The sequence below is a fragment of the Mangifera indica genome, chromosome 18 (genome assembly GCF_011075055.1).
Source record: "Mangifera indica cultivar Alphonso chromosome 18, CATAS_Mindica_2.1, whole genome shotgun sequence".
NCBI lineage: Eukaryota > Viridiplantae > Streptophyta > Magnoliopsida > Sapindales > Anacardiaceae > Mangifera > Mangifera indica.
In genome coordinates, this window is record NC_058154.1 from 1,951,435 (window position 1) to 1,977,336 (window position 25,902).

Genomic DNA, 25,902 nt, shown 5'->3' on the forward strand with positions numbered 1-25,902 from the left:
TGCATGACTCCAAAATAAATATATATGATGGATTTAATTATAAAAATTTTGGGCATTTCATACTCATAATAACTATTTCTGGTAGTTGTGTTCACTTCAGGGAACGATGTATAACAAGAAAATATTAATTCAGAATTTCTTTTCTGATATTGCTACTACAAGAGCAAAAATAAAATGTGGGGAATATTTTATTTTCCACATTCAAGAAAAGATTCTGAATAGTACTAAATTGCTCCACAAATTTAATGGATTTATTATTATATCCATATTTCAGCTTGCAATCCTTCAGGGATATGATGTCGAAAAATAATAGCCTTGTATTTATCCTTCTGGGATATTTTATTTAGTTAGTTTTTCAAGGCTCACAAATTTTAGGTGGAGACTTATGTAAAAAGCCCATTTAATATTATCCATCTAAATTTAGGAACTTCAGGTTCAATTATTGTCATATTTACAAAACTTCTGGTTTTGTATATAATATATATGAGTTAATCTTTGAAACTTCAGGTTCAAATATTATCTCATATGTACAAAATAACTGATTTTGTAGGAGAAATATTGAGATTAATTTTAGAAGCTTCAGGTCCATATATTATCCCATATCTACAAAACTTCTGGTTTTGTAATTAATATTTACAATATTATAATATATATTCTGATTATGTTTTGGACTTCAAGTCCATATTTTTCACACTTTATGCAAACTTCAGGTTGCAAAGGTGATATCATTATTAAAATAAAGACTTTGATGAAACTGGGGACTTCCGGCCCATATTGATGAAACTGGGGACTTCCGGCCCATATTTATGAAACTGGGGACTTCCGGCCCATAAACATGTATTCTCATGATTTTACAAACTTCAAGTTGTAAATCGTAAAACTCGAGACTTCGGGCCCATATATATGATTTTCTCACGATTTTACAAACTTCAAGTTGTAAATCGGATATAAATAAAAATAAAGATTCAAATAAATGAATATGCGAATAAATAAATATTCAAATAAATGGAATACAATAAAAATAAACATTTAAATAATATCAGGACTTCCGGTCCAGATTCTTGGTTTTGTAAGCTTCAGGTTACAAATAATATTTATGACTTCAAGTCACAAATTTATAATTTCGTAAACTTCAGGATACGAATGATATTCAGGATTTCAAATCCAGATTCATGATATTCAGGACTGCAGGTCCAGATTCATAATTTTGTAAACTTCAAGTTACAAATAGGATTCAGAACTTCAGGTTCAGATTTATGATATTCCAGACTTCAGGTCTAGATTCAAGAATTTCAGGACTTCAGGTCCAGATTTACAATTTTACAAACTTCGGGTTGCAAATATTGTATGATTATAAATAAAAATTAAGCAGAAATATAACAGAAATTAAAAATCAACTGGGACATCACAACTGGGATATCCATATTTATAATATTTAAGCAGCATAACGGTATAATATAAAGATATAATATACCTGAACTGATCGTGCTGATAACGTGTTATGAATTTAATACAAAAAGATAAATAATTAAAGAAGAATTGAGAATGAGAGAAAGCAACTGAGAGATTTTATTTCATATCCGGATGAAGATAAGAAGAAGAAGAATTGCATCTGAAGTGAGGAGATGGGGGGCTATTTATAGACATTTGGCTGCCCCATTAGTCAAAGAAAATGGCTAAATTTACAACCAAAATTCCAAGCCAATTTTCCAAGCAAATTAATGCAATCCCAGGCTTTTGTTAACATTTACCGCATGTGGTGGAAAATCCACCAGATATGCAACATATATATATATATATATATATATATATATATATATATATATATATATATATATATATATATATATATATATATATATATATATATATATATATATATATATATAATAGATAAATTTTATTTACAAACAATAATACATTATTATTATTATTATTTTATCTTTTAAAATAAAATCAATTAATTATATAGAAAAATATCATCATTTTTATATATAAATTTGTATATATAATTTTATTAATATTATAAAGACTAAAATTATATATACTTAGAAAAAATTATTAATTTATGTATTAAAAATAATAATCCATAGATTAATAATAATGTGTGGGTGAATGCAATGGTATATTTAATTTAAAATTATTTATATAAAAATTTATCTTTGGAATTTAGTATATAAATTAATGATAATTATTACACAAAGTAATGTTTACACAAAACTTTGTTAGTTACAACTTAATTATAACATCCCTTTATGGAAATATTATCCTTTAAAGGAGAGATATTAGAAATTAATATCTGAAACGATTATTTTAAAGTAAATTTTTAAAATGAACTTATCACTAGAAGTGTTCAAAAATTATTCTAAGAAAACTAATCAAATTTAATCAAAATGGAATATGTTTAACACTCCGCCACAATTATAGTAGGAGCTTTTAAAGTTATAATTAGAGATAGAAGTTGATAAGTTAATTGCATCAGGAGAGAGTGTGTCAAAGAGAAACGCTAGGTTATTGTCTCTGGCCACTGGAGACTAAGTGAATGTTAGTTTAACCTTTATCTTTGGGGTGTTCTCTCTCCTGATGCAATGAACTTCTTAGCTTTTGTCTCCGATTATAGCTTCAAGAGCTCCCATTGTAATTACAGAGGAGTGTTAAATATATTTTTATTTGATTTTATTCAGATGATATTTGATTTTAATTTAATCTGATTTTGATTTGTTATTTTTTATTTTTTATAACATCTCTCTTCGGAAACATATTCCTAACGGAGAGTATCCCAAAAGGATGTGTCACGTATAGACAAAGGTTTAAATTAAAACACTTATTTAATGTAGATGAATGAGTAATACCATATATTTATTAAAATTAAATTAGCGTGCCTAAATGTATCTAAAAAATGAGTTTAACAATTACAAATAAAATTATTTTTCCCAGTGTGCATAAATATTAATTAAGAAAATAAAATAACAATAGCCAAATTTGTAACTCAATGTGTCGATCCATCTACCTCCTCGTTTGCCCCACTATCTCTTCTACCTACAAAATATAGAGCAAAGAATACTGTGAGTATGAATACTCGACATGTTCTCATAGTTTCGATGATATTTTCTGTCAATTTTTTCTTTTAACAGAATCTCACTGTCAAAATATGCCGTGTTACTTATCTCCCCATATTATGACGAATCATTTCATTTCATTTTTTAAAATTAAGACATCTCACAACCAATCTGTGTATTTTTAATATCATGACATTTTACCATCTAGCATTTGACACGATTTACCCATAATTATACGAAACTATACCCACGTTTTCAGACCCAATCTGTTGCCATCCCTTTCAAACTAGAGATGGGAATTTGGACCCGATTTTAGGGGCCCCGACCCTCCCCGACCCTAACGGGGAGGGGATTCCTTGATAAAAACGGGGAAAGGGGCGGGGATGGGGATGAAAAAAATCCCCGTAGTCGGGGACGGGTCGGGGACGGGGATACATATTTCCCCGCCCCACCCCTCCCCTCCCCGCCCTGCCTCGCCCCTCCCCTCCCCTCCCCGCCCCGGCCCGGCCCGGCCCATCCCCTCCCCACCCCACCCCACCCCTTAAATCTAATATATTAATATAATAACTTCTAAACTATTAAGTTCTAGAAATTTTTACATTATGATTTATTAAAATTATAACTTTAATTTTACTAATTTTTGAATTATCAATTATCAACTTTTACTAATTTCTGAACTATTAATCTAATATATTAAAAAGACCCCAGAATCTCATTATCATAAAATGCAAATGCACCAAATTAATTTTATTTCAACTTCAAAACTTAGTTAGTCAATCCACCAGGTTTTACACAAAAAAAAAAAAACAAATTATAAACTTGATAAAATCAATTGAAGTGAATGAAAAGTGTTAAATTTAATGTTATTATAAAATTACCCTAAATCACATACATGAAGAGCTACTAATGAAGAGATTGATTATTGCATATTGTTAGATTTTATGAAAACTTTGTATTTGAACTAAAATAATAATAAATATTTTGTAGCTCTTGTAGTAAGTGATATTTTGGGAGAATATGATTTATTTTATTTATTGAAATACATAAAGGAATTAAAATTTATATTTACAAGTATTGGGAGGGGATTTTTCCCCGCGGGGACGGGGCGGGGATGGAGAGGGGATTTTTCCCTGCGGGGATGGGGAGGGGATTTTCCTTCGCGGGGAGGGGACGGGGATTATTTTTTATCCCCGTAACGGGGACGGGGCAGGGACGGGGCAGGGACGGGGATTGATATCCCCTACGGGGACGGGGACGGGGATTAACATCCCCTCCCCGCCCCTCCCCATTGCCATCCCTATTTCAAACTGTACACTTGTTCCCATTAACAAAACATATTTCATGTGGTGACCGTACACTTGTTCCCAAATAAAAAAAAAAAAAACCATTTTTCACGTGGTGCAGGTGCACCTTAACTAAGGTGGGTGCGCTTGCACCTTTTTAATAGAAAATGCTTTGTGGTGCAGGTGCACCGTAGCTTACATGGGTGAACCTGCACCCTACATATTCGTGGGTGCAAGTGGTGTGCACATGGCACGCCACTTTTCAAAACAGATGCGTGGCATGCCCGACAGCTTCCTAGTTGGCGGTCAAGCACGGTGCGCTCGGTGGTGGGGCGGGCACCGGCGAGGGCGCAAGACGTCTGGCGTGCACGCAACACACTTAGAGTGCCCACTGCACATTTCGACGTACATGTTGTGCGTCGTCCGACGTGGGCGGCACGTCTCGAGGCTCTTCACAGCGCTGAAGGGTGTTTCACTCAGGCCACCGCCACAACTCTCCAACGCAAGATAGCTCAGCATGAAAGAGCCGCGAAACACCGCCATAAATTTTCACAGTATATATATACATATCAACCACGTTACACTATGCAAACATCTCCCCTCTTTATTCAATCAACAGCTTACGTCACATTACAGCAATACACAGGCAATTTATGCAATCCAAACCGCACACACACATATATATATTTAAACCAGATTAAAATAGTGCAAAGAATTGGGGGTTTATTTGCCTACCTCTCTTCCGACGATGTCGACGATCTTCGCGTGACAGCGATTTCTCTGACGACTTCCTTCCCTGGCCGGTGTACTGAAGGCTCCGCCCTCTTTCCTTCTGCGTGAATGGGTGCCAAGGTATTACAAGTCTGGAAAAAAAATAAGTATTTTAAAGTTCCACGAATGGTTTGCCAATTTTGGGTCCCTGGAAGTTGTGTGAAAGGTAAATGGTTTTGTGGAAATGGGGTCTCAATGTTGGCCAAAACGTGATGGGCACCAGCAGCTCCCCTAATATGTCTCTCTGGTTTCTTTTAAAATGTCCTTTGGCTTTGGAAGGAAGGAGATAATTTTACAGATGTATCAGCTCCTTGCATGGCTAATGGATATATCCTAGTCAATTATTATTATTTTTCCTTCTTTTCCTACGCAGTTTCCTCACTTGGCCGCAGTTTTATACACACACACAGATATATATATATATATCTCCAAACGCACGACATACACAATTTCTCTTAATACGGGCACATGCACATATTTAAACTAAGATTTGAGCAAATACACGTAGCATTGAATAATAGGAAATTGATAATAACAGGAAATCGATCAGGATATCCCTTAAATTCACGTAGGGATATTACATTTTTCCTATTTCATATAATTAGAATTCTAGTTTAGATTACTTTGTAATACTATATATTATACAATATTTCGTCAATAATATTAATTCGGCTTATAATTCAATTCATAATTCTACAAGAAGAAAGCAAAGAGACAGTGAAGGAATCACAAAAGTTATTGTCATGGTAGAAAGATTTCAGAGCTTCCATGGTTGAGATGATATTGGTAAACCGGATTGAAAAAGCCAACGATCTTCGAAGCCTGTTAAATAATTATACGTTTATGAATTCCCAGGATTATCATGGGATTATACTTGAGGCTTTTTATGAGGTTTGTAGTAGTTTGTTTTCATGTTGTAAATGCCACTGAGAATATTTTTGAAATTAGTACAGAAATTATAGCCTTATTATTCAATAAGCATGCATGATTGTGAGAATATTATGTATACTTTCAATCCAGTTTGTACTAATTTGCTTTTTACAATAAGAATAGGTGACTACTTTGTTTATAAAGCACGACACATAAAGATCCCAAACCTGTGAGCAAGTAAGATAAAAATTTTAATATATGAACATATTACTCATTTACCACCCTTGCTTTGCTTAGGGTTTGTGTTCACGGTGGTCTCATAGAAGTTACAACACATTTCCCAAAGAATATGTGTAGTTTAGTGTTATCTTTATTAAGGGATTAAGCATATTTACAACCTCACTCTTAAGACTTTTTCCATTTTAGGTATATAATCTATTACAATTTTGTTTTTAGTTTGTATAACCTAAAAAACGTTTTAACAATTTAAAAAGTTCACAAATTATTGAAACAGTCTTATATTAACATCTCAAATTGATGTGAGATGCCCATACTACATACTCAACATATCTTTCGTATTTTTTCATTGTAAGATTTTTTAGGAGATGTTACAACATAAACTAGTTTTGCAAAAATTTGAAAAACTATTTATTTCTAATTCGTGTTATTATAAGTTATCAATCATTTTTTATCTTTATTATACTTTTATCATCATTTATCTTATATATACTTTCATATATATTTATATTATTTTTTACAATTAGAATTGGTGACTATTTTGTCTATGAATTACGATTTACAAGGATCCTTAATATATAAACATATTATTCATTTACCACATTTGCTTTATTTATGACTTTGTGCTCACTGTCTCAAATACTTGGAGAAAAAGTTATAATATTTTTCCCAATGACTATATAAATGTGTTAGTTTTATCTTTATCAGGGATTAAGCATATCAACTGATTCACTATTAAGATATTGTAATTGTACCTTTTAATTAGACATATAATCTATCTTAGTTTAGCTTTTAAGCTTTAAGATCCAAAATATATTTTGACAACTGAAAAACTTATAAACTAATAAATCAATTTTATTTTAGTTACTCAAACCATATGTGATGCTTATACATACCCAATATATCTCTCATGTTTTGTCAATGAGACATTTGTTTTGGGATGTTATAAGGTAACCCAATTTTTGGTAAATCCAAATAACTATTTATTTTTAATTCATTTGATTTTAAACTATTAATCTTCCATTATCATTATTATACTTTTATCATAGTAAAATAAGAATTAACGTTATTTTTATTATATTTTTCCTATTAGTACAATGTGTTTTATCAATTATTTAAGCAAAGTAGCGATACATTTTCATTTTCATTTACAAGAATAGAACTAGTTCCTAAAATATAAAAATACATTTAATACTTTAATTTTATTTTACTTAAAGAGCAGAATTTTTATTTATTTATTTATTGAAAAAATTAAACTTTTAGATTTTTCTATATAATAGACTAAACTTTCAATCTTTTTTTATTAAATATACCAAATAAATAGAATTAATATTATTTGTTTTGTTTTAAAATTAAGATGATTAGTTCAGAAATTTCAATAGAAAAACGTTTTACACACACACACACACAAATATAAATAAATAAATAAATAAATAAATAAATATATATATATATATATATACACACACGTATATAATCGTTTAGAGGCACCTAATAATGATATATTAAATCGTTTTTTTATTGAAAATATTAAACTTTTAAATTATTTTATTAAAATGGTCAAACTGTCCGATTTTATTATTAAAATAGTTAAACATTTACTATTTTATATTAAATATATTAAATTAATTACTTTGTTTTTAAAACAAAACAAAAGAAAGAATACTAATTATGTTTCTTCGGTACCTTTAATAAGATATACTAAAAGTTTGATCATTTTAATAGAAAAATCTAAATGTTGGGCTTCATCAACAGGAAAATCTAATATTTCAATCTTTTTGAATTAAAAAAGGGATACATGAATACTTATAAATATTACAATTAAACTATGTGTATTTGATTTTAAAACTCTAATTATCTAAAATAATGTGTCATAATATGATTGAGTGATTTTAGTATTACCTATTCGCATGATTATAAGTTATCAATAATCTTTTATTTTTATTATACTTTCATCATCATTTATCTTATATATACTTTCAATCATATATATTTATAGTGCTTTTTATAATTAGAATTTGTGACTACTTGGTTTACAAAACACGGTGTATGAGGATCCTTAATATATAAACACATTATTCATTTACTACTTTTGCTTTATTTATGAGTTTGTGCTCACTGTCTGAAATACTTGGATAAAAAGTTATAGTGTCTTTATCTTTATCAGCAATTAAACATATCAACCGATTCACTATTAAAATATTATAATTTTACCCCTTTAATTAGACATATAATCTATCATAGTTTAATTTTTAAGTTTTATAATTCAAAACACGTTTTAATAATTAAATAACTCATAAATTAATAAATCAGTCTTATTTTAGTTTCTCAAGTAATATGTAATGTCTATATATTTCCAATATATCTCTCATGTTTTGTTGATGAGAGATTTGTTTTGAGATAATATAACATAACCCAATTTTGGATAGATTCAAATAACTATTTATTTCTAATTCATTTGATTATAAGTTATCAATATTCTTTTATCATTATTGTACTTTTAACATGGTAAAATAAAAATAAATTTTATCCTTATTATATTCTTACTATTAGTACAATAAGTTTTATCAATTATTTAAGTAAAGTAATGATACTTCTTTATCTTTAGTTACAAGGATAGAACTAGTTCTTTTATATATAAGAACACATCTAACACTTCATATATATATATATATATATATTGCAAATCCTGTCATTTATGATAGGGATATCCCGCATTTACCTCACCCATTAATCTTCTTTTATTTTCATTACATTGTATAAATCCTACAGCCTACAGTCCAAGCATTCATCATTTTCTATTCCATTGTCACTCATTCACTCCATAATTCCGCTCAACAAAAAGGTTTTCCTCGTTCGAGTCAGCACTAAAATCGACAGACAATAAATCGATTTTACCAACACATTGTTTCGGTAAGCTGCAACATAATCAGGTTGGTTTTAGTATATGATATTATTATTATTATAAGTATTGAAAATTTGAATTCAATTAATTTGCTATGCACATTTGGTTTACATATATTGTTGTGAAAGTTTGTTTGCACTTAACCCTTCTTTTCTTGGAGCTGTTATCTCTCATTATTTTACAAATTCATATAGTTATCGTAATTTAGAAGCCTGTTGAATAATTATACGTTTATGAATTCCAAGGATTATCATGAGTTTATACTTGAGGCTTTTTATGAGGTGTAGTAGTTTGTTTTCATGTTGTAAATACCACTGAGAATATTTTTGAAATTAGTTTAGAAATTATAGCCTTATTATTCAATAAGCATGCATGATTGTGAGAACATTATTACCAATCTTATAATTATAGCTCAAAGAATGATCTTATGTATACTTTCAATCCAGTTTGTATTAATTTACTTTGTTTATAAAGCATGACACATAAAGATCCTAAACCTGTGAGCAAGTAAGATAAGAATTTTTATATATGAACATATTACTCATTTATCACCCTTGCTTTGCTTAGGGTTTGTGTTCACGGTGGTCTCATAGAAGTTATAACACATTTCCCAAAGAATATGTGTAGTTTAGTGTTATCTTTATTAAGGGATTAAACATATTTACAATCTCACTCTTAAGACTTTTTCTATTTTAGATATATAATCTATCACAATTTTATTTTTAGTTTGTATAACTTAAAAAACGTCTTAACAATTTAGAAAGTTCCATCATTTTAATAAAAAAATCTAATTGTTGGGCTTCTTCAATAGGAAAATCTAATATTTCAATCTTTTTGAATTAAAAAAGTGATACATAAATACTTATAAATATTACAATTAAACTATGTGCATTTGATTTTAAAACTCTAATTATCTAAAATAATATGTCATAATATGATTGAGTGATTTTAATATTACCTATTCGCACGATTATAAGTTATCAATAATCTTTTATTTTTATTATACTTTCATCATCATTTATCTTATATATACTTTCAAATCAAATATATTTATATTGTTTTTTATAATTTGAATTGGTGACTACTTTGTCTATAATGAGAATCTTTAATATATAAACACATTATTTATTTACAACCTTTGCTTTATTTATGAGTTTATGCTCACTGTCTCAAATACTTGGGTAAAAAGTTATAATGTCTTTTCCAATGAATATATGTACCTTAGGTTTATCTTTATCAGCGATTAAACATATCAACCGATTCACTATTAAGATATTGTAATTGTACCCTTTAATTGGACATATAATCTATCATAGTTTGGTTTTTAAGTTTTATAATTTAAAATATGCTCTAACAATTAAATAACTCATAAACTAATAAATTAGTCTTATTTTAGTTTCTCGAGTAATGTGTGATGTTTATACATACCCAATACATTTTTTATACTTTGTCGATGAGAGATTTATTTTAGGATAATATAACATAGCCTAATTTTAGTTAAATCTAAATAACTATTTATTTCTAATTTATTTGATTATAACTTATCAATATTCTTTTATCATTATTATAACTTTATCATAGTAAAATAAGAATTAACTTTACTTTTATTATATTCTTTCTATTAGTATAATGAGTTTTATCAATTATATAAGTAAAATAATGATACCTCTTTTTCTTCATTTAATACTGTACACACACACAAATATATGTAGAGCAAATCCTATAATTTATATTAGAGATATCCCACATGTACTTGACCCATTAATCTTCTTTTTCTTTCATTACATTGTGCAAATCCTACAGCCTACAGTCCAAGCATTCATCATTTTCTATTCCATTATCACTCATTCACTCCATAATTCCATTCAACAAAAAGGTTTTCCTCGTTCGAATCAGCACCAAAATCGACGGACAATAAATCTATTTTACCAACACATTGTTTCGGTAAGCTGCATCATAATCAGGTCGGTTTTAGTATATGATATTATTATTATTATTATTGAAAATTTGAATTCAATTAATTTGCTATGCACATTTGGTTTATATATATTGTTGTGAAAGTTTGTTTGCACTTAACCTTTCTTTTCTTGGATATGTTATCTCTCATTGTTATACAAATTCATATAGTCTTCTTTTTCTTTATTCTTTTTTTATTATTTATTTTTATATTATAGAAGTTTATGTATTTTTGTCATAAAAAATTTAGTATTTATAAAAAAACCCTTATATTTTTCATATTCATAACTTTTCCCACGTTTTTCCATTTCTGTTTCCGTGCTACATAGGACCAGAGTTGTAGAAAAAACAGTAGAACGGAAAGGGGTAACAAAGCTTGAAAGCGTCCACTACCAAAATCAACGCATTGTGCCTGCCACCGGCGGAGAAATATCCGTGAAAAAGCCTGATGCCTCCATTCTGCACGTTGCCATCACAGGACACCACTTTGGTCTCTGTCTCTGCCCACCTAGCTTCTTTACTTTTGCTTTGACATGATATACTCAACAGATAGTTGATGTGCTAAGGTCTTTTTAAATTTTCTCAGATATGGCTCTATTTTTACTGAAACTGGATAAATCGTTAGCAACACTCAAGGACGTTTATGGCAGGACCTCTCTTCACCTACTAGCAACCATGCCCTCAGCTTTCAAAAGTGAATATCGATGGGACACATGGATCCACAGTGTCTTGTATTTCTGTAAGCATATTTTCCACCTTTCTATAATTCTATTATAGACAATGTATGCATAAGGATATGTTAAAATGACCTTTTAATTTGTATATGTCTTATTGATTAATTCCTAAAATTTACAGGCCTTCCATTCAGTGATGATGCAGATTATGATGAAAATGCTACTACGATAATTTTTAAAAGTAATTTTCTTTTGATCGATTTAGGGATATTCTTCATGATTTTTCTCTTCATCACCATTGCTCATTGTGCACCTTCTTGTGTGCTAAACATGAATAGGTTGGCTTATATTACTGAGAAAAACCTGTGCACTAGCAATGAGAAACAAGTTGGAAGAAAAGAGAAAGCGTAAACTTGCTTTGAAACTAGTGGAGAAACTAATAGAAAAAGATTCTTCTTGGGACGAAACCATTGCTAAGGAAGCGATGATTTTTAAAGACCAGCCTACAGAAGTTTTTTCCCAAGCCGAAGGAGATTATACGAAAATCCCGTTATTGCTGGCGACTGAAAGGGGAATAGTAGAGATTGTGAACAGGATACTAGACGTATATCCCCAGATAGTTGAGCATGAAAATGGTCTGAATCAGAACATATTGCATGTGGCAATTAAGCACCGTCAATGTGAGATCTTTAATCATGTGAAAAATATGAAAATACCAATGACAAGGTTAGTCCGAAAGGTTGACATAAATGGCAACACCATTTTACACCATGCTGCAGACATGGGGGAAGAGACTACAAAGATTCACCCTGCAGGACCTGCATACCTACTCCAAGAAGAGATGAAGTGGTACAAAGTAAGCCCCCTCTTTCTCTTACAAGATTTTTACCTAATACATGTGCTTGTATGTGTGTTATATTTCCATATATGCAGCGTGTAAAGGAGATAATGCCCTCCCACTACGCCGAGTTTCGCAGTAAGGCTGGAAACACTTGCGAAGAACTATTCGAAATAAAGCACAATAGACTTCTCGAGAGAGCACAGGGCTGGATAAAAGATACTTCTCAGTCTTGCTCTGCAGTGGCTGTTCTCGTTGCTACAATGGTCTTCGCAGCTGCCTACACTCTGCCTGGAGGTTCCAATGAAAAGGGGCATCCAATTTTCCTCAACAGCACTCTCTTCTTGGTTTTCACAATCATGGACGTTATTGCTTTAGCCTGCTCCTTGACCTCCGTTGTAATGTTCTTGTCCATCCTCACATCGCCTTATACGTATGATGAATTCCTCCACAATCTCCCAAGAAAACTCACAATAGGTTTCTCCTTCCTCTTCATTTCGTTGGCTACAACAATGATTGCATTTGTGGCAACATTATTGCTCATAATTCGTTCAGAAAAGCGACATTGGACCACCACTCTCATTTATGCTGCTGCATTTTTACCGGTCAGCGTATTTGCACTCATGAATTTTCCTATGTATGCTGTGTTTGAGAAAAATTTTGTCAGCATGTATGCACTCATGAATTTTCTTATGCATGCTGCATTTAAGAAAACTTTGCTCAAGTTGTGTCGTAGATTGTCTAAAAGTTGGTGTGTCACAAAGCCTTCACAGCCTAAGAAGCAAGCTGCCGGACAGCGACAGGGTTCCACTGCAGACCAAGCAGCTCCTAAAAACCAATCGCATACAGAGCAGCTTCAGAACGACAATCAATTGTCTAAGAAGAATATTAATGATAATAAGCCTGAGCTCCCAGTCTGAGATTTACCTAAGTTGATGCTGACAAGTCTCTGAGATATTAAGTCTAAGTCTGTTTTCATTATATTGGTTTTCACTTGAGTTAAAAGTAAGTGTCAAATAAGAGAGTATTTTACTCTGTTCTACATGCAAGCAGTGAGTGTTTTTTAAGAGTTATACTGAGTTCATAAATTCAAAACATTTGATGTATTTTTATCATATTTCAATAAGATTCTTATTTTCTAAATACCGTCTCCATATATTTTAAGAGTTATAAGGTAAGTGAACTTATTGGGCAGTTCATGGCGTCAAGAGAGAGCTTCCTTTCTTGATGAGCACAAACACACTACCAGCGTCTCCCCTGGAAATACGAAGCTCTTCTTCCAGGTATGTTTTTAGTAACCAAGACTGCGCATTGCTATTTGAGATTGGGAATTTTAATGGTGGTTGGCTAGAAATGGTCCTTGCAACAGATGAAGTTGCGTCTTGGACTGAAGTGAACAAGCCTTTCAATGGGGAAAGGTCGTTTGTTTGTCCCAGAAATTCGACATTCTCCGGTAAAACTATGGAGTCTGTTATCTGAGGAGTTCCAATGATGCCTTCTTCAAACTTGATCTAAACAGAGAGCAAATGAAATGGCTAATTAGAGATAACTCAAACTTAAAAATCTCGAATGCATTCAATGATGGAAAAGGCTAAACCTGCGTGCGCTTGGGACTTCGGGCTTCATATTTGGCATTGGTACTAATGAAGGTTGCAGCCAATGGCCCAGGAAAACGGATAGAGTTCTGGATAGTGAAGCTCTCTGAGTCAATTGTCTGTGATATCTCTTCCACTCTCGCCAATGGCAATGAACCCCTCGACAATAAGGGGAGCAAACCAGAAAATGATGTGTACCTGCATGGCCACACATAACATAATCCAAAGTCAGTTTCTGAGAAGGGCTAAATTCAATCAGAGTCAAGTTTGGACACATCTTGACTCAAATTCAATTTGAATGAAATATAATACAGTTTGAGTTTATAGAACCAAAGTTAATGATAATTTGAATTTTGCTCAGTCCCTAAATTTGAGACTAGGAACTCAGCTCAAATTCATGGGTCTAGTTCACGTCTCATTGATAAAACAAAATTATTTTGTTCAATAACAAGCAAAATGATATCAGTTTAACAATTATTTGACATAATTCAAATTCAACTTGATTTTTGAAACAAAGTGAAACTTTCAACTTAAAATAAAATTTAACTAAATGAATTTAAATTAAATAAAACAAAACTGACTTTTGAGACAAAACCAATTTGGTTGACACTCCTATCAACTCAAGATTGGAGTCTAATTAAGGTGGACAAATAGAGACTAATATGCATTGAAAAATAATTTAACTTTGATTCAATCCAAACTGACTCAAACTCGAACTTAAGTTAAACTACTAAGTTCGGAAAAGCCACCAAATTGAAGCATCAACTACTTCAACTGAAGCACGTACCTAGAATTGAACTGTATCCTCTACAAGGCATGCATGCGAAGCCAGCCGACCAGAATTTTCTAATCTGTCACTCTTTAGCATGAAATTTTAATCATAAGGCTAATTCGTGGACTCCATATTTACTTTCCAAATAAACCCGTCTTTGAAAAGAATGCCACCTAATGATTATTATTATAGCTCAATTAACAATACAAATGTTCCCTAATTGGCTTCAAATCTTCTTCCTCCAACGTGCCTAATCTCTTGAGGATGTGCACTTGTGCTTTTAAACTCAAGACGTAATCATATTTGAACTGACCCACTTGCCAAATTTTATCACCGATTATTTTGCCACAAATTTTTCTTCAAAGCGCCAGGTTTATACCTGGGGAATGAAACCCTCCAGAGAATACTACAAGAAGCAGAAACTTAAGGGATGCAAAACCTTGTGTTGCAGTTGCAGGCTTAGAATTTAGTCCTCGGAGGGAAAGCTCAAGTTCCGATCAGTTCCCATTGATCTCGAGCCTCGCACACGCTATGGTTCTGTAGAATTTCGGGTTATAATGATTAAATCTACAACAATCACAACATCTTTGACCTAACTTTTACCGAATCATCATTGGCTCGTCCAACTGTTTGCAAGTCCCGCTTGAGCACACCAAGCTCTTCTGCATGGCCCGCATGACATCCAGCTCCGCATTCATCGCGTCAATTACATGAATTTTCGCATCTAACCTCAACGACTTCTCCTAAACCTCACGCGGTTTGGCGTCTCTCAAGCTTTTACAATTGCAGCAGATGATAAGTGGCGAAGCTTTTGTTATGCGAAGGAGAGCTCTTGTTTGAGGGCCATGTGTGTGGCAGCCAGCCGTTGATTTTCTTGGTGGAGGGATTGGATTGGATCTCCTTCTGCTGAATGGCGATGCGGTCTTCAAGGTGATGAAGAGAAGAGAGATGTTGACGACTGGCTAACGGCAGTTCCCAGAGTTTCATTGCTTTTGGTGGTAGGATGACGTTTCTTCTGGCCATCGGACGGTGTGGCTCAGGTCTCTTACTGTTACTCTAAAAGTCTTCACTATCTTCAGTTTAATCTTTCTCTCTAATTCTCTGAATGTAATTGCTTATGTGCTGGTGGGAGGTATTCGAATTGGAGTCAAACTCGCTATTGCTCCTTCGCAAGCACGAGTACGAAGGGTATAATAAATACAATTGAGTTTGACTTTAGTTGCAGATTATAGTCAAACTTTAGCCCTACTCAAGTTAGGGTTGGATTTGGGCCGAACTGAGCTGAGCCTCTCAAGCTCGGCTCGGTTCATATATGAGTGGCTCGAGTTTGAACTCGGCTCGGGCCTGCTCATTTCAGACTTGAATTTGGTTCGATTCAATTTTCGTTATCAAAACGACATCGTTTTTAATATATGTTGATCAAAACGACGTCATTTTGTATAAAAAATTTTAATTAAAAATCTACTGAGCTAACTCGACCTTGGCTAAACCCGGCTCATTTAGGGCTCGACCGAGCCGAGCTCGAGCTCGAGCTGGCTCGGCTCGAGTCCAACCGTAACTCAAGTTTAATTCTCATTAAATCTAATTAAACCCGAGTTTGATCAGAAAGGTATTCATTGAACTTAAACTTAAATTCGACTTTAACTCTTTCAAATCAAATTGAATTTAAATTAATCTAAACTCAAATTTGTCTAACTCAAACTCAAACTTTAATTTAATTTACAGGATATTTAGACTAGAGTCAAACTTATTATTGCTCTTTCACGAGCTCAAGTATGAAGGGTATAACACTATTGAATTTAAGTTTGATTTAAGATTATAGCCAAATTTTGATCGTACTCAAATTTAACTCTATTCAAATTTAATCAAATTTGAATTTAATTCAAAGGGTATTCGTTGAATCCTAAATTCAAGTTTAACCCTTTCAAATAAAATCTCAAATTCAGTTTGACTCATCATCTGAAAAGATATAGAAAAGGATTACGGATCAATGCATTCAGCAAAATTCAAAAGCTCCACGAGTCAGAAGGCAAGACACATCAGTTTTGATAATAAATGAAGCAATTTGAAGCATTGTCAAAGAAGAAACGCGAGCCGGGGAAGGGGCGTTAGGGGGCTGTGCCGTTCTAACTGTAGTATGGCCTCGTTTTATTAATGTGTAAATAAGTTAGGCGGTGTCGTCTTAATTAGTTAGACGTCGCCGTTTTGGTTTAAAGGAAATAAGTGGAATGTTGTCGTTTTTTGGTAAGACAAAGGATTTAAAGGGATATTTGATTTAAAAAATATTTTATTATTAAAATTAGAAGATTATCTTAAAGATATATTATTTTAAAAATTACTGATTATAAATTATTATTATGTTTGATAAAATTAGATAAAACTAGATAGATATAAATAATTATTGTGTTTGATTAGAAGTATATAAAAATACTAATATATTACTTTATTTAAATACTCTTGAGTATAATTATTCTAAAATATTTTATATATTATTTATTATATTAATTGAAAATGAGATTATTTTTACCCTAAAAAAATTAATAAATAAGAATATAATTATAATAATATGAAGATTACCTTGATAATCTTTTAATACTTAAGATTAAGGTGGTAATAAGTTTACTTCTAATATTACTTGTTACATCATCATTGATTACCGAGATTTTTTATTACTTACAAACCAAACAAAATTCTTTTTCAAAAATTTTCCTTCTAATCAATTATGTGGAATACTTTTTTTTTGAAGAGAACAAACTCAAACAACAACAAATTCAATTTTATTGATAACTGGAATACATTTTTGCCACTACTAAATGGGCAAATACAGCAAACTCTCACTCAGTTACACTAAAAAAAACAACCTGAGAGATTAATTATATATAAACTGACAAATATTACTATAACCTGCCTGCCTTCATCAGGCTTCATCAGGCAGGTCCATTCACTCTGAAGAAAATTCATCCATCTCAACTTTCAAATGAAAGAATAACAAATGCATCTTCTTCTTCTTATCTTCAACTTTCCATCTTCAATCCCTTTAAAGAGATTCATGTAAATACATACCTAGAGGTCTTTGAGATACAAAAAAAGATGCGCCAATGACAATGTAGCAAAGCAGAAGAACCAATCCCTTCAAGTAATGATAATTCCCATCCTGAGAAATTAAGAAGATTTTTTCATTATGATTAGCTATGAACAAATGTATAAATGTTTGTAGAATTAAAATGAGAAGTTGAATTATACCTGCTAGAAAATGTTTTTAATGTAAGCTAATATTATCTATAATTTTAGTTAAATTGGGTAATTAAATGGTTTAATAACAATTAACAAATTAGCTCAAGTGACCATTAAAGATAAATAAAATATATTTAAAGCTTACAATTTGAGTAGATAGTAGAGGTTTAATAATCTATTATAAATTGGTTAGATTTTTTCTTTGAAACTTATATAATATAGTTTTTTTTCATTAAAATTGTCGTTCAAGAAGATATAAAGAGTAGAAGATCAATATATCAATACAGGTTATTTTGGGGCCATTACAGTTTCAAATTGTATAGCGTTCCCAAGTATTCCTATAGCTTATGAATTAAGATGGTATGATTTTATTTAATTTATACAAAATAAATTTTTCAATACCTGCAAACTGAAGGCTGTGGCGATAATTGAAAGAGCAAGAGCACCAGTCTCAAGGGGATTAAAGTTGAGATCCATCTTAATCCCCATCATCCAAGCAGCAATCACATTCAGTGGAACCTAATCCAGTCAAAATGGGAAAATGTTTAGAGTCTTAGCAATTTTTGCTAAGAACAATGGTTATATATATATATATATATAAACTTACCACAAATAAAGCAATCTGAGTTGCAGAACCCAAGGCAATACCCAAGGTAATATCCTGCATTTGTGCACAGAATTGTTATATTTAGCCTGCCAAATCATGTTTTGATGAAGGAGGAGATGAAAATGAAGGCTGTTATGTTCCTCACCAGCTTGTTTTTAAAGGCAAATATCACAGCTCCAGCATGCTCAGCTGCATTTCCAACTATGGGTAGCAAGATGATGCTAATGAAGCTGACAGAGATTCCCCAAGATTCAGAAGCATCCTCAATGGTGCCCACAACATATTCGGATAATACAGCAATGACAACAGTCATCCCAATCAGCCAGGCAAATCCACTCCAAAATCCTATCACAGGCTTTTCTTCATCATCATCATCCAAGCCCTGATCAATTTTGACAAACAATAGCTTTAATAATTACCACCACAGTAACATTCCCAGTAAAATTATAAACAAAACTATGTATATCAGTTTTGAGTAACATTCCTCTAAAATTATATACTATAAAATTCTTTTTGCCTATAGTTTTACCTCCTCAGCTTCAAAAAATTGCCTGTGTGTCCATAGTTGGAAGATAATGTACACAACATAAGCAATCAACATTAAAATGCTGGCGGCTCTCGACAACTTCAGTGTTGGGTCCGCTGTGAGAGCGGCTGAGGCACCAGCATATCTAAACAGCAGCGGCAGCAAGTAGCACAACAATGCCAGCAACAGCAGCAGTGAGTTCACATCAGCTTGTCTCTGTTAGTTCAATAAGAAATTTAATTAAAAGAATTTTCTTGGGCAGATTTTAAGAAAGTTGATAAGATGATGCTTACTTTATCATAATTTTTTTCCGATCTGAGGTTGACCAAGCCTCCACAGAAGAGAGAGGAGCCAAGAACTAGAAGGAGGTTCGAAAGAATGGAACCTAGAAGAGAATACTTGACCACATCTATTTTATGCTCAGCTAGAGCAAAGATTGCTATTATGAGCTCCGTAGCATTGCCACAAGTTGCGTTCAAGAGTCCCCCCACTGTAAAACCAAAGAGATTATCGCATTACAGAACCTATTTGGCATCTGAAAACCAATTAACAATGGCAAACTGCAAAGGATTTTTTACTATTAAAGGAAGGATTAGGGCAAAAAGCTGAACTCTTCTTAGTCCATTTTGCAAACAGAATGAAACAATTTACCTGTTGGGCCAGTGTAGTAAGCAATTTGCCTACACAACAAAAGAAATTGAATAAAAAATGAATCAGTCCCAGTTCTGAATACATGTAAAATGACCAGAAATCAACAATAAATCATTAAAACTATGTGCAATGTTATGTGTCCTCGTTTTAAGTATACGTGTTATCATGTGATTGAATATTATTTTATTTTAATTCGAAATTATTTAATCATTTGATGACATACATAAAAAATATACTTATTTGTATTTTCAAAATAGATAAACATACTCTTAGTATAAAAGTATATACTTACTCGGTCAGAAAGCTAACACGTTCGGCTAAAGGAGTAAGTCCCAATAAGCTGAGAACGAAAACCCATGGCTGTTTGCAGAAAATCGCGAGAAAACTTTTATTCAGACTGAGTATAAATGACTTAAATATCATCATTATTTTAGGTCTATAGCATTTGAAAAATGAATTATATAAGAGGCATGCACTCACTTTTCCAAAGCCATAACAGTGAGCGATTATGGCTAATGGTATTGCAGGAAAGAGAATAGAAAGTTTGGTTCCCAAAATGACCTCTTGGAGATTAGCAAGCAATTGTCTAAGGCAATTACAAGGAACTTTTGATACAAGCGTGAGATCAGACTTCCTCCTCAAGGATGAAGACGACATGTTGTGGGCAGTTCTCCCATGTCGATTCTCCTTGCTCAGCCCTTTGAGGTTGCCATTTTCCAAAAGCCATGGTTCATGTGAAGCCATGTTGTTTGCAACAAAAGTTTGAATTTTTTTGACCGTTAAGAGAATCGATGATGTTTAAGAAGTTGGTAATGTTAATTTCTGCGCGGAAATTAGAGTCCGATAGATACTGTATAAATAGGAGTTTGATTATGAATCTTCCTGGAACTTTCCTCTGCCCAAAAGAATTATTCCCACCCAAGATATACTGAAATCTCAAACTCTCAACCTCTAACTTTCAAAAATCAAAATACCCACCCATTAACTAAAATCTATTAAATTTTTTAGTTAGAGTTAAAGATAAAATCGTTATTTAATATTAATATTTAAAGTTTATATCATTTTACCCCTTAATTTGAAAAACTAATAATTTCCCCTAAAATTATGTTTTGAAAAGTGATATTTTCCCCCTACCTAGGGTTTCCAATTTCGTCGGTGAATTTCCTGCCAATGATGGCCTATCTCTCTCCCTCCCGATGTCGTCTCTCCCTCTGATGCTCAATATCGGACTGATGACGTTTGGATTCAACGAAATCCAGATGAAGAGTGGAAACTCTTCATTTGGATCTTCATCGTCTAGACAAAGTCGGCTTCATCTAGACAATGACAATGACTGTCTAGATGAAGAGATCGGCCTCGTCTAGATTGTCGTGCGATGACTGTCCAGATGAGGAGATCGGCCTCGTTTGGATGGTCGTCGTCGTCTAAACGAAACCAACTTCTTTTGGACAATAACGATCTAGACAAAAAGTTTCAACTCTCTGTCTAGATTTTATCGAATTCAGACATCATCGATCTGATATTGAACACTGAAGGGAGAGACGACACTAGGAGAAACGACACTGGGAGAGAGAGACATTGGACATCGTTGGTTGAAAATTCATCGACGAAATTGGAAACCTTAGATAGGAGGGAAAATATTACTTTTCAAAACTTAATTTTAGGGAAAATTGTTAGTTTTTCAAATTAAGGTTGTAAAATGATATAAACTTTAAATATTATTGTTAAATGATATTTTTTATATATAATTTAGATATTTTAAATATTTTTAATTGAATTTGTGAAACTAAAAATAAATAATAAAATAATATGGATATTTTTTTTATATATAATTTAGATATTTTAAATTAAAAATAAATAATAATATTCAAATTATTCCGCAGAAAAAAAGTATTAAGTAAGTTTATTTTATTTTTTAATTTTTAGTCAAGTGTTGTTGTTGACTTGTTGTGTGGAAGATATTTGACTGCTCCCCGTCCTACATTGAACGGAAGGAAATATTTTTTTGTGATTCTGTACAATTCCCCGTACGGGTAGTGCTTTGAAGACAATGATAAGCGATGAGTAAAAATTAATTCGTAATACGACCAAATGGAATTTGGTCAATGAAGACTAAAACAACAAACAAGGCTTAATCTGGTCATTGAATGAAGCGTGGGAGAGACAAATCCCAGTTTCTCAAGGCATTAATGAACGTCGAGTCAAAAACTGCAATTACAAACCGAACTCTCTGTCAACATTTACATGATTGAAAGCCCGAAGGAGCCAAAGAACAAAAGTACTGCCTTTTTGGAGGAGTTTACGAGTGGCAACAAAAAGGTTTTCATTAATAAAAAATATATATTTATATTTAAAAATTTAATTTATTTAATATAATAATTATGTTTGAAATTTAATATATTTGATATGATTAATTTAATCGTTAAAAAAATAATCTAATTTGAATAAAACTTTTTATGATAAAAAATAACGATACTTGAAATTATCTATTGATAATGTATATATATAACATAATTTTTATTATTAATTGATATATTTAATTTATAATTTTTTTTTATAGATATGGTATTATAAGGATGTCAAGGATATAACAATGAACCCTTTTAATCCACTACGGTGGTGTAAAATAAATGTGTAAAAAAAATTGAATGTATAATTTTTTTTTTTGGTTACTCCAGGTAATCTTTGCGATAAACCTTGGAAGCTCGAAGCCAGTTAAACCCGTTATTATAGACAAAACAAATTAAGAGTAAGCTTTATTATCATACATCACACTGAGATCATTCAAACTCTAAACGTTTACAAATGATCCTCGACCCTTCACTATTTAGGCCAAATCCTGTGCTCTTATATAGTGGTTTTTTAATGTTACTCGGTTTGTCTTTGAGAATTTACATCAGCTGGTATAATATTAATGACTTTAAATGAATGCTCCAACATAATGAATATGTCGTCTAACTGGATGAAGTGATTCTAATTCAGCATAGATGGGATGAGATGTTTGATTTTTATATGTTCTTGTATCTTCCCATTTTTCCCTTAGCGATCCTTGATATTTATAAGATTTAGAAAAGAGCTTATAATTAAGCTTATCAATTATAATTAATTCAAAATTCAAATTCAAACATTGCCTTTCTACATAATTATTGTAAGTAACATGACAGATATCAACTAGCAAATTACATTCTCTCATATCATCTATCCATTAGTTGAGACCCAAATTGTTGGGTTCATAGATGATTACTTTTCAAATGGAGGATCATGGATAGGGAGAGGGTATATATATAAAAATCTCGAAAAAACTATATTTCAAAAGTTAATTATTAAGATTGAGAGTCTAAAGTTATATAAACTTCATATTAAAAGTTTATACTTTCCAAAATAAAATTTAAAATTTATATCTTACACTTGAGATCTTAACATACCTCCATGTTTTACTGTATTGCTCCGGGTAAATATTGTAATATTAATGTCACCGCTTACACCATACAATTACAGATAAGAGATATAATAATAATTTTGATATAAAATGATAAGAATTTTAGAAGAATCATGTCTCAAAAGCCAAGGTTCATAGCCCTGTGTGGATTATTGCTTCCACAAATAATTACTTTTTCGAGTGGAGGCTCACAGATAGGGACAGGGAATCGCCATAATATATATCTGTTTGTGTGCGTATGTGTTGGCGTAAGGTGTTGTTTTATTTTTATTTTTTAATCATTAGATTATCTGCTAATTATACATTATTAATTCGAAACCAATCACTAAGATTGCCTGTTCTAAATGCCAACGATGACTGACCTACTTGAGGTGAAATGAAGAAAGCAAAACCCTAGAAATTTAGGCGCACATGAAAACAACGTTTGTGAAATATGATATGCTGATTAGAACCAGATATTTATTTTCACAGACTTGCCGTTCCGTGACCTGCTTCTTCTCTTCAGTGTTTTGTCACCGTCAAAATCCCTCGACAAGAGACGTACATTTGCCTGTACCTGCACAGGAACCTTCCATGAAGCTTCTCTCTTAATTAAAGGATCAAGAACAAGCAATAAAGACTTAGTTTTGTTTTCAATATTTGTTCATGCCAAATGTTTTATGTTAATTACGCTATATCAGTTCTTTTTTCTACGTTAAGGAGACTTACTCCTTCACTTGTATATTATAAATTAGAGTTAAAAGCCACTTTGATCCAGACTGAGATAAATCCGGGTCGATTCAAACTTTAATTGAAATTATAATACCCATCTTAAACTCATTTAAATTAGTATATGGTGTCATTTAAGACCATCAACGGAGAGGCGGATAATATTATCTGTGAATATGTGAAATAAATATTACTATCGAATTAACAAGCAAGTTAGTTTCAAACTAAACTGGAACTTTAATTTCAAATTAACTTATTTAAGTTGAATTATAGATACAATTCGAACCCATTTGAATGAGATCCACCCCTCGTATCGACAAAAAGAGAGAAACCGGCAAAAATAATAATAATAATAAAAAAGGGGATTACTTTATAGAATAAGCTCAGTAGTTTTTTCGAAGATAAGTATATTGTATATAGATGTAAATGTGTAAATAAGATTAGATTTAAACTGAGTCATATTTGAGTTCGCCTAAATTCGAATTCAGCTTTATTTGCATGAAATCAAGTTGGAACTTGGTTCATTTCAATAGAGTCAAACTCTAGTTTGAACTCAAATTAAACTTTGAGTTCGGCTCATTATTTATACGATATTATTTTAATGTATATAAGTAAAAAAGACATTGTTTTGTATCAAATTTTTTAAGTTCATGAGCTTGACAAATCAACCATTTTTAAACCTTGAACTCAATTTGAATTCAACTCTATATGTAAGACTTCCAGGTATACACTTATGCAAGAGTTAAAATTTTGTTTTGGACGTAGATAGGGTTTGCATGCATATGTTTAAACGAGAAAGAACAGTAGTGTTTGGCCTTAGTTTCGCTTAGTGTCAAATGGCGAAAGTGAAGAGAAATTTCGTAGTTACTGTTTTTAACCTTTTAGAGCTAGAAAAGGCCAATGTACTGCCAATATATATACAAGTTTTTCTAAGCCAAAAGCTGCAGTCAAAATTTATAGATGAATTTCGGCTACGAAGAGTTTTATCTGTTTCGCTTTCATGGGAATTTGCTGTCTACCCCGCTAAGCTGCCACAACAGTCTTTTGCAGTTAGGTCTGGATTCAAGCCAAACTTCTGATCGAAAATGAGTTCTACTCATATGAGTCTGAAACAAGTCCGATTCGAACAAATTCAAGCTTGAATTTTATTATGAGGGTGAAATGTTTTCAAGCTCGAAACTTAGAGGTTGTTTGGCGTTTGTCAAACTGATAAACTTAAGAAATTTCAATATTAATCCACTAAAACGATGTTGTTTCATTTTAATCATTTTTTGTTCGATTGCAGTAGTGAATTGAGTTTGAACAATTTTGAGGGGAGTTCAAAAATAACCAAACTCGAAATGCTCTTTAGCGATGTTGGAAGGGCACTTATACTTGAGGCAAATTAAGAGAGAAACGGTATGAAGTGCTGTCTTCATCATTATTTGCCAATCTTCAACCGTCCAATAATGGCCTCTTCGAATAGCGCGAATGCAATGTTCGGTTCTGAAAGAGCAACGCCATCCACATCCATGTGTATTCAAAGGCCTCAACACCTTCCACGAAATTTCCCCCTTCAGATCTTCTCAATTTACGACCAGGCAATTTCATTTCAAGATTTTTTTATGTATTTTGGCTTGCTTCCAAATCCTCACGTCCATCCATAAGGACGCAGACAAGTCGAGCCGTTTGTCAGTTGCTTGTGGTTGAATTCAATTATTGTTGAATCAAATAATTGCAATCAAATTATTTTAGACCATTATAACTTATAATGGTTTAAAATAATTTTTGAGTTAAA

General features: G+C 31.9%; 3 protein-coding genes and 1 long non-coding RNA gene across 4 annotated transcripts; 2 read left to right on the forward strand and 2 right to left on the reverse strand.

Moving 5' to 3' along the window:
- Nucleotides 1–11,669: 11,669 nt before the first annotated feature.
- On the forward strand, nt 11,670–13,513 carry LOC123202230 (ankyrin repeat-containing protein ITN1-like). The gene is made up of 4 exons (XM_044618054.1): nt 11,670–11,820; nt 11,937–11,996; nt 12,094–12,611; nt 12,689–13,513. Exons 1-4 carry the CDS (start codon nt 11,670–11,672, stop codon nt 13,511–13,513), a joined length of 1,554 nt encoding a protein of 517 aa, XP_044473989.1.
- A 271-nt stretch (nt 13,514–13,784) lies between these two features.
- Nucleotides 13,785–15,658, reverse strand: LOC123202233 (light-induced protein, chloroplastic-like). Its single transcript, XM_044618061.1, has 3 exons — nt 15,564–15,658; nt 14,191–14,386; nt 13,785–14,104 (listed from the first exon to the last, which is right to left on the reverse strand). The coding sequence occupies exons 1-3, from the start codon at nt 15,656–15,658 to the stop codon at nt 13,790–13,792; spliced, it is 606 nt and encodes a 201-aa protein (XP_044473996.1). The 3' UTR covers nt 13,785–13,789.
- Nucleotides 15,659–17,715: 2,057 nt separating this feature from the next.
- LOC123201598 (vacuolar cation/proton exchanger 3-like) lies at nt 17,716–20,802 on the reverse strand. The gene is made up of 9 exons (XM_044617173.1): nt 20,459–20,802; nt 20,271–20,338; nt 19,979–20,007; nt 19,621–19,817; nt 19,331–19,543; nt 18,947–19,183; nt 18,802–18,855; nt 18,597–18,713; nt 17,716–18,114 (listed from the first exon to the last, which is right to left on the reverse strand). Exons 1-9 carry the CDS (start codon nt 20,720–20,722, stop codon nt 17,998–18,000), a joined length of 1,296 nt encoding a protein of 431 aa, XP_044473108.1. The 5' UTR covers nt 20,723–20,802; the 3' UTR covers nt 17,716–17,997.
- Nucleotides 20,803–25,085: 4,283 nt separating this feature from the next.
- LOC123202466 lies at nt 25,086–25,902 on the forward strand. The gene is made up of 2 exons (XR_006498966.1): nt 25,086–25,311; nt 25,411–25,902. It is a non-coding gene; the product is annotated as an uncharacterized LOC123202466 (long non-coding RNA).